The 9,851-nt window shown below is 58.4% G+C and overlaps 1 protein-coding gene across 1 annotated transcript; it reads right to left on the bottom strand.

Moving 5' to 3' along the window:
* Positions 1–3,344: 3,344 nt before the first annotated feature.
* Positions 3,345–9,402, bottom strand: PAFAH1B2 (platelet activating factor acetylhydrolase 1b catalytic subunit 2). The gene is made up of 5 exons (XM_009273524.1): positions 9,296–9,402; positions 8,465–8,554; positions 7,332–7,448; positions 6,012–6,134; positions 3,345–5,340 (listed from the first exon to the last, which is right to left on the bottom strand). The coding sequence occupies exons 1-5, from the start codon at positions 9,374–9,376 to the stop codon at positions 5,062–5,064; spliced, it is 690 nt and encodes a 229-aa protein (XP_009271799.1). The 5' UTR covers positions 9,377–9,402; the 3' UTR covers positions 3,345–5,061.
* Between the last annotated feature and the right edge of the window lie 449 nt (positions 9,403–9,851).

Raw genomic sequence — 9,851 nt, 5'->3', positions numbered from 1 at the left:
CACAGACGCTGCCCGAGCCCCTCTGATGGGACAAGGACCCGTCCCGCCCGCAGAGCCACCAGCCCGGGGAGGGGGCCGGGAGCGAGCGAGGCCTCCCCAGCCCCAGCTCCGTGTCCGCCCCTGCGGCCGGCGGCGCGGCCGGCGGCGTTGGGAGGTCCTTACTGCTGCCAGCGGCCTCGTTCACAGGGTCGTCACGCTCCGACACGTGGCCTGCAACTACCAACTGCCCCCGCCAGCAACCCAACCCAGCCCCGGCACCGACGGGCGCAGCAGGGATGCCGCCAACCCCCCCTGCTCCCAGCACCAGGCTTGGACGGGTCGGTGCGGCCGCCTGGTCCGGACAGACGAGCTGCCGTGGTAATCGCAGGGTGTGCAATGCAGGAGCCGTAACCAGCCCTGGCTTGCCGCAGGAGGAAATCCTGCTCCCGCTCCCTCCTCGGCGCAGGGCTCGGGGACTCCTCCCTGGCCAGGGCCCTGCGCCCTGCTCCAGCCTGCGGCCGGCGGCACCCCTCCGGCCGGCGCCGGTGAGGCCAGGCAGCACTCGGGACACCCGAAGCCCAAAGCCGCTCGCCCAGCCCGCCTGCCAGCAAAGTCCTCGCGCATGGGGACACGGAAACATTCCCCGCCAGACGAGGTACGGCACTGCGACCGCACGGGCGCCCTTCCCCTTCCCGCCCTCCTCTCCGGCTTTCTGCGCGGGGGCTCCCGCAGCTTCCCCTCCCGTTTGCAGCACCCTTCATCACCAGAGGTTGAAGTAATTCCAAGTAATTTGAAGCTTTTCCACGGCTCCCCTCGCTGGGGAAGCAGGAGTGACGCCATGCGGCATTTCAGCGTGCATCTCCCTCAAAAAAAACCATCCCAGCTGCCGAGGGGCTTCCCGCTTACGGTCCCCCGTCTAAGGGCTTTGTGATATCACGTTTTACGTGTCTGTGATCGGGTTTTTTGGTTTTAAGCCCCCCGCTGAAACAGCTCAGCCCCACGGAATCTCGTAGAAAGCCATTTTCTAGGCTTGAACCGCCATCCAAGACCTCTGCCACCGCTTTCCCTCTTTCCTCTGCGGGACGAACGTAAAGAGACAAGAGCGCTGCTGCTATTGTGCACTTTATTTCTATAGGTCCTCTCACCGAGGATCCCAAAGCACTTTTCAGACAGTCTGCACGCTGTTTCCAGGTTACGGGTGGCGATGCTGGCAGCAGACGGAACGACTTGCTTGGGGACAGACGGACGCCCATGCAGGAGCCAGAAGCAGAACTCCAAGTGACTCCTAAGCTGCTGTTCAAGCTCGAGCATCGCCTCCGCTGGGAAGCCTGTAAGTTGGGTTGCGTGGCGATGCGCGTTCCCTGTTCATTTCAGGGCTCTTAAAAATGAATCACCGAGTAATCGAATACGAGCTGACGTCCTGTCGGGGGCCAAAATACCAGTTACCTGTACCTGCAGAACCTCGCTGACAGCTTCGGGTACAGGACCTAAGCTCTGCACGGTGAAAGGAGAGGAAAAACAGACAAAAAAAAGCCCCCCAACAGAGCGGGGGGAAGAATGGCTATTAAATGAGGAGCGGGGATCGGGCCGAGCGTGGCCCCGGAGACCCCCGGGAGGGAACGCGGCGAGCGCAGCCGGTGGGAGGTTTGTTTGGCAGCTCCGCGCGGGGCGGCACCTCCCCAGCCGCTTCCCCGGCCCCCGCAGAAACGAAACAGAACGAGTCACCGACACAGAGAGGGAAGGAAAGGCGCAGGCGCCTGGGCACGCACACACACACACGCTGCAACACGGTGGGGTGAAACATTGACATTTATATCGAAATATGCACTAACAGAGTGAGTTCTACCAGCCGATGCATTTTTGCCAAAGCGGGATGACAATTCTTTTGTCCCGGGGAAGGTTCAGGGGCGGTGAGAGGGCAGGGCCTCCAGGCAGGCGGGGAGGGGAGGCCGCGGCCTCGTTTACCGTATGGCTTTCCTCCTCACGGGTCCCACCCTGTGGTCATCCTCCTGTCCCCCCCCCCCGGCAAGTTACAAGCGACTCTTTCTGGCCTTCCGCGTCTTTCGTTTTGTTCTTCTCTCCGCTGCAATAAACGCGAAACTGGCAACGCTCACACAGAGGAGATAGATAGCAGGCTCCGGCACAGAGCTGTCAAGCGCGACCGGGTTGCTTACGGAGGGGAGAAGCCCCCCCGGGGCCGGTTCTTTCCCAGCCAACCCTTAACAGGGGCACGGTTCCCGCTGGCCGGGCAGGGGGAGCCCAGCCCCAATCCCAAGGGACATCGGTCGCCCAGAGCTGGAACCGCAGCTTTTTCTACACGTCTTGCGATGAGGGGCTCGGTTTTTAGTACTAGGTCAGCCAGGAGGGAGAACCCCTCCTCGCCCTCCCACAAAGCCTCGCAGTCGTGAGCGGGACGGTTTCTTACTAGGCAGCGACAAGCAGAGCTAAAGGCTGAGCGAGAGAAGGCCATCCTCGCTTGCTTTACGCAGCGCCAGCAGTATCGGAGATGGTTACGGGAGCAGAGGAGGGCCGCGAGCACCGAACCAAGGATAGAGCGCGGCACCTTAGCAAGCCAAGCCTAAGCGGAGCCAGCAGAGCCGTCCTCGGTCACGTTGCGGAAGGCTCAGGAGCCTGCCAAACCTCTCGGTCCACTCGGCACCCTGCCGCGAGGGGCTGACTCACAGCTGAGCACAGCCCCGGCCGCACGGGCGCTGAGTGGAGCGGTCGGAGCTCTTTACTGGAGCGCACGTTCCTGGTTAGCATCTCTTTAGCCACACGCAGCGACGGCGGGGAGGGAAGCAGGGCCGCGCAGATTAAACCAGCACGCTGCCTTTTCACCCGAGCCCAGAAACCTGAAAAGCTCGCAGGGAGCAGAACGTGTTTTATCCCGTGTCCCTAAGGGGTGCGTGGGGGGTGGGCTAAGCCCTTTCCCCAGGAATCCTCCACCGCAGCTTATTTTTAACACTTGATTCTCCCCTCTCCCTTGCCCCAGCTTCTCCAGCGAGCATCTTATCGGAAGCGTGAGCAACGTTCCCTTAAAGCCCGTCCTGCGAGGCAGCGGGGCTCCAGAGCGCAGAGGCCGAGGGAGCCTCGGGGAGCGGCGCGTCCCTAGCCTGCTTCGCGGGGGTAGGACCGCAATCCCTCCTCTGCCGCGGCACTCCCAAACTTCCCACTTCCCATCCTGGCAAGCGGAACGCTTCGTCTTTCCTTCCTTCATCTGTGTGTAGATCACATATACTGGAAACAAAACACACACTACGCATGCAATCCAGGCAGAAATCCTGCTATGATCCAATCTACGGGAAGAGGGGAACGTAGCGGGGACATTAAAGTATTCCTTAATGCTAGGTTACAGACCGCGTTAAACACCGGCACCCTTTATTATAAAAAAGGGCAGACAGACTATATACAGTACCTATGTACTTCATTGCAGCAGGGCACAGCAAGCAACCCGGACACCTAAACACCCCTCATTCGGAACACGGCATGAAGTGCCCGCTAAAAAAGCTATCCGTTCCTCCGCGACTTACCCGCCGAGACGAGCCCGGGTGAGGGCAGATCCCGCTTCGGCGGCAAGAAGCGCGGAGACCTGCGTTGGGGGCTCTCGGCCAGCTACCGTAGCGCGAAGCGCGGCGAGGTCCGCGCGGCGCCGCCGCCAAGCTCCGACCCCGGCAGGTAAGCCAAGGAGGAACAGACTTTGTTTCAAACGATGTGCAAGCACAGCTAACCTATTCGTCTAGGGCCCTGCCTTTCGGGTCCAAACCGGTTTCTTTCTGAAAAAGGGAACCTTTCACTTTGAAATGAAAGGCCGTTTTCGTTCGCTCGTTCGTAGACCACAACCGGCCCTCCTAACAACAAAACCAAACCAAAATCCCACCTAGTCGCAGCCCCTGTGGGAGGGCACCTGCCCCTCCGGCTCCCTCGGCTAGAGGCGAGGAGCGGCGTCCAGGGCAGGAAAAGCTACGCCTCGACTTCACTTTTTGCTGTAAGAGGCTGTAGTTGCTCAAATAAAATGTTTAGACAGGTAAAACAGAAGCGATAAAGAAATATACACCTTGGAATCTGTAAAGCTTCGGACTGATTTAGGCCTCGCGGACGGGGGCTATCCGTGGGGGGTTCCTTCAGGAAAACAGGGCGTAACGGTCACACTTAAAAACAAACAAACAAACAAACAAAAAACCTACGCAGAACAACGACCAGCACTGCAAAGAGCCCTGTGGCACAGGCACCTCGGAGGAATGAAGTGTCAGCTCTGGAGTAGCGAGGAAGCGACTGCCTTGCGCGGTGCTTTCCGAGTAATTAAAATCCTAAACCGAGCAACTGTTAAAAGCCAGCGACACCACACACAGACGGGAGCAGAGAACAGGACAGCCAGCAGCACCTGAACGGGGCTGCCCCCGGGGAAAGCTACGTGGGAGCAGGCATGGCGAAACAAGCACGAGCACAAGCACCTGGGAGTGTTACACCAGTTTGGTCAACCGTTCGTTTCTTTACGCTTCGGATTTCCAGTTTCGTGCTGCTTCAGGAAGAACGAGCGGGAAAGCAACACGTGTCACTTAAAAGCCCCCCAGAAAGAAAACAACAAAACCAAAACAAAAAGCCCCCCAAAACTGTAAGAGGTGGGACCGAGTTTGGAAAAATGCATCTGTTCCGGCTTTTGCAAGTGGAATGTGATTCTTGTTCACAGGCTAATACACAGAGCACAATCCCTACGGCCAGGAACGGTGAGCCAGGAGCTGCGCGCGGGCTGCCGGAGACAGGCTACAGGGGTTCTAGGACAACCACAGAGCAACAAGACATGAGAGGGGCGCAGGGCGACAGCCCTGCTCTCGGTTTCAATGAGGAATGGTTTAAAAGTAAAACTCTTCTCCAGCTAATTTCCTCCCGCAATAAAACCAACCAAGCCGGCCCTCGTATGTACAAGACCAGTTAAACATTAGCCTTCCCCCTCAAAACACTAGGTACGAACATCCGGTAACATTCTACAATGGAAAGTGCTTTAAGAAAGAAGGATTCTGTAGTGCCAGTGACAGAACTGATCTGATGGGGCTGGATGATGCTGTTAACGCTGACGTCAGCTACTCAGGCCAGGGCAGCTCGTTTCTCCTCGGGGGTCTCCTCCAGCAGCTGCATGATCAGTTCGTGGAGGGGTTTGCAGATCTTTGCGTAGCCCCCCCCCGTCAGGTGCAGGAAATCAAACATGTCGTGGTACGAGATGGTGCCATCCGAGTGCACGAAGCCGACGTCCGCATCCAGAAGCTGGACGTTGGGCAGTTTGGGGAGCGAGGCCTTGAGCAGGTGATTCACCTTGGCATTCTTCTGCCGCAGCGGGTTTGGCTTCTCTCCACGAGGTAGCAGGCCCTGGCACAAGAAGGAGGCAAAAGAGAGCTTCATACGACTTTGGTGGCATGACAACGCCTGCTCTTCCTTCCAATTCAGGCTGCCTTCCCAGATTTAAGACGCCTGCCGCAAGAGGAACTCGTCCCTTGCATCAGGCGTCGGCCGTTCAGACCGAATCTGGCACGCAGCTGAAGGAGCCAGATGAGCTACAAGCGCAACTGGCACGGCACCTGCCTTGGTTTTTGTGTCGTGTCCCCCCCCCCCCCCAAATGTATCAGCTGTGCCCTTTGTGTAAGCTTTCAGCGGTGAATGCCGTCGCCCAGCTTCTCGACAGGAGAGGCACCGGCTAACCCGCCGAGACAAGGAAGCCGACCAGGATTTCCAGCGCCAGCTCTGACCTGGGCACGCGCTTTGCCCCCCCCCCCCTCACGGGACTTCTCCAACAACATTTCTAAGCGGGACAGCTTAGCCGTGCCGCTAACGGGAGTGATTACACCCGTCTCTGGAGGGGCTGAAAGGGCGACTTCTGCAAAGCCAGGTGAACAAGGGGAGGCAGGCACAAAGGAGAAGACAGAGAAGGCGACTGCCCGCCCCGGTACCCATCGGTAACTCCCAGCGTCGCAGAGGCGCGGTACAGAGAACACGGGGCTTCCTCAGAGCGGTTTGTTTTCGCAGCGCTCCAAGAGACGTACCAGTACAATAACTTTGGCCTGTGGCTGCTGGGTGTTTATCAGGCGCACGATAGCCTCGATTCCACCTGCTACTTCTTCCGCTGTGTTTTCGTGATTATTTGTTCCGACCCAAACAACAATGACCTACAAGGAGAAAAAACGATTGCAGCTTTTTCAGGACGACTCGCAACAGGCTTGCTGCCCCTAAAGACCCTGTTTGAACGTCACCCGCGACCAGCGAGCTATAAGGAAGAGGCAGGCTGAAGGCTAAACCCAGGCTGCAAGGGGTCTTCAGCTGCCAGTTATGCCGATCTCCGAACAGCCCCTTACGAGCTTCCGTTTCGGCCCTCGGTACGGATGAAGACCTGGCACTACGGAAGCTTTTCTGGAGAGCCCGAGACAGGTCTGAGCCCGCCCCATTTCAGAGCCTCCCGGCCAACGTACTTGCCGGAGCCTACGTTGGTCAAAAAGAGGGTGGCGTATATCTATGCGGTATAGCGTAAGCTCCTCGGGGGCGGGGACAACCGTACCGCTCCGCTTTTTACTTTCAAAGACGGTGAACTGTTAAACAGCGGGCTCGGATACGAGCGACACCGCCTCCCGGCCCGGGGTACGCACCGCGTAACAGCACCCGGGTGCGCCGTCCACCGCCTTCGGTGAAGACGCTCGCGACAGGACCGCAGCCGTAGGTGCAGACCGGGAAGCCGACCTCCACCACGCATCCCGAGCACCTTTGCTAACTCTTTATCAAATCCTTCACCGCCCCTTCCTAGAGGCCGGGAAGGCCTGCCAGGCCCGAGAGACGCACCGCAACTCCAAACTACACCTAGCTACAGTCAATCGTAGGCCCGATCAACAAGTTTCGCTACCGCTAGCAGGCGGCCTCTATTTACTGACGGCACCTTCCGACCTGCACACGCAGCAGGGTGAACCCCGCGTACGGGACGTACAGCTCTGTTCCCAAAGACTTCTGCTTCAGCCCAACGCATTTCAATACCCGACGCAGGCTCGGCGCCAACGGTGGCTCAAACAAGAAGTCCTGTTAAGACTAACAGCTCGCTCGGTTCTGCACCGCTCAAGCCCTGAAGCCTCAGCTCTCTACGGCACCGCAGGGCTGCCCGGTTTGGTTTACCCCGCGTACGGGACGTACAGCTCTGTTCCCAAAGACTTCTGCTTCAGCCCAACGCATTTCAATACCCGACGCAGGCTCGGCGCCAACGGTGGCTCAAACAAGAAGTCCTGTTAAGACTAACAGCTCGCTCGGTTCTGCACCGCTCAAGCCCTGAAGCCTCAGCTCTCTACGGCACCGCAGGGCTGCCCGGTTTGTTTCTCCGCTTATACCTTCGGCTTAATGTTCTCCAGTTCGCCATTCTTCAGTCTCCATAGAACGTGTCCTGTGGTGTCTCCACCAATCCCAAAATTCAATGCGTGAAGCGGTGAGAAGAGCTCTCGCCATATCTGCAATCAGAAATCAAATTGCTATTTCAGGGCAGCGTCCTGACCGTGAACGAAAGATACTACGCAGGCAAGCGATGTCTTCAAGGACACCGAAAGTAGCCGCGAGACTTCCTCCGAAAACTCACTTCCATAAAGGGCATTTAAACACAGGACGAGGCTTTACTCGGAGGTCCAGAAGAGACGGAGCTGCTGACGGCCAAGCACTCCGTCCTGGCACAAAGGACGGGGGAGTGCTCTCCAGCAGCTCTCTGCCCAACTCGTCAGAGTCACAGAGAGTGCCGGCTCTGTCGCAGACCGCCGCGTCCCTAGCTTCCCTAAGTACGGGGCTTCCCGAGAAGGTTATCTACGACCTGAGAAACTCCTTTTCGTCACCGGGTAACAAAACCAGGAAAAACGGAATCGGCTCTTGCAGAACCAAGCTGCTCAGCTGCCACCGTGTCGGAGCAGCAGAACTCTTCTTTGCCCCGACAGAGTTCTAGAGAGAAGCCAGCGTACCGATGCCTACGGCACCCCAAGTGCCAGAGGGTTAAAGGTGTTCCGGCCACGCAAGATACACCTAGGGAGATTTCGATGGCGCGCCCTCAGGAGTTCGGAATCTGAGATTCAAGGAGCTAGCCAGGGCTCGTGCGCCTGTGTCAAAATGGAGGCGGTCCGTAACGGCTTCAGAGAAAGCCGGCAAAGGGCTTACAGAGCTAAACCGGCAAGACTTTGTACGAGCGCTGGGAAGTTAAGGAGGCAGGGCAGAATAAACCCGAGGGGATGGCCGTAAAGTCGGAAGGGAACAAGAGGAAACCGTCGGCATTACACGCCACCATCGGCTACCGGATTAGAGAGAGAAACGCTCCAACTCCTATAACCCCGCCACCCTCCTTCCTTTAACACGATGGCCGATGGCCGTAAAGTCGGAAGGGAACAAGAGGAAACCGTCGGCGCCACCATCCACCATCGGCTACCGGATTAGAGAGAGAAACGCTCCAACTCCTATAACCCCACCACCCTCCTTCCTTTAACGGTACCTCGTACTGCTGTAGCAACTGCACCATGGAGTCGCCCACGAAGAGCACGTCGGGCTCCTTGTCTTTGCAGTCCAAGACAAATCGATTGTGCTGTCAAAAGAAAGCAGCAAGGTAAGCTCCAACCGCTGAGGGTTCCTCACCGGTGTCTCTGCTGCTGCGGGACAGAAAGGGACAGTTGCCCAACCAGTTTCCCCTGCTGCCGAACCGTGCTATTCCCTCCAACGCCCTTCTCTGCCTTAACCCGTGAACCGCCGGACCCCCCTCCCAGCGACACAGACCCCAGCGACGGTCTCGGTTCCGGCAAGAGCAGCATCCGCACGCTACACACGCGTGAGCCGTTGAGCCTGTCAGACGCCCCTGAGAGCCAACAACTACAGAGCAGAGAAATTAGCGGCGAGTCGCTGCAGCGAGGATCCCCTGGCTGTTTCTCCCCGTCTAGGAGGAAGCGCCGCAGCAAGGGACGGGCGGTCCAGACGCTTCGCCGCTGCCGCTTGCAGCGTTGTCACTCCCTCGCAAAGACGCGCGCCGGAAAGCGCCGCTCTGCACTCTGTCTGACAAAAGGGGTTGGCAGCTTCTCCCAGCTGATGGGAGTTGTTTTCCGACATGGTGCCACAGGGCAGCTTTCGGGTCGCGCAACAACGCTGCTTTTTGCCCCGCTTCGTCGTTACGAGACAGGCGCGTACCAACGGCCTGCCAGCTCTGGGGCAGCAGAGCTGTTACGGCCTCGGAAGGGGAGCTGCGGCCAGACGGGGCCCGCGCAGCACTCGCCCAGCAGCCCTCCCAGCGAAGAGGATTCAGCGTCCTTTGCCCGCCGCCCCTCCTCAGCCTTACCTGCGACATCCACCTGTCATCTCCCTGAATATCTTCGGCGGCGTGTGGAACTGCGGCTGGATTCGAGTCTCCCTGGCTCATTCTGTTCCTGAGGAAAGAACATTTCAGACGAGCTACTTCCAGCGGCTATCGCAGCGCGCTAGCGCTGGGGAAAAGGGCTGGCTGGCTGGCAACCGCCGCGCTTCCTGACATTCACAATGGACAATTCACGCCCGTTCCTACGCGCGTCCACTTCTGGCTGACAGCTAAATACGTTTTATTCCACGCACGACCGCCAGACCGACTCTGCTGACGGTCCTCCCGAAGCCAGCTACCGGCGGAACGTTCAGGCACTGGAATACGACGTTACACAAACACAGAGGAAAGCTCATTTCAGGGGCTGCTCTGCCGGAGCACACCTCGGCCGCGCGAGGCTTTAATAACGTAGGAATAAACGCTAATAGTCGGAGGATTAGCCCCTGCTAATATCAAGATATCCAGCTTACGACTACCGAGCGCCGCAGCTCAGGTGGATTATCTGGCTTCAGGGGACAGGGCGTCGCAGCGGTATTGATCC

Source organism: Aptenodytes forsteri, unplaced genomic scaffold (assembly GCF_000699145.1).
Source record: "Aptenodytes forsteri isolate BGI_AS27 unplaced genomic scaffold, ASM69914v1 Scaffold187, whole genome shotgun sequence".
NCBI lineage: Eukaryota > Metazoa > Chordata > Aves > Sphenisciformes > Spheniscidae > Aptenodytes > Aptenodytes forsteri.
Note: the sequence above shows the minus strand (reverse complement) of the source record. Positions and strands in the feature narration are given on the sequence as shown.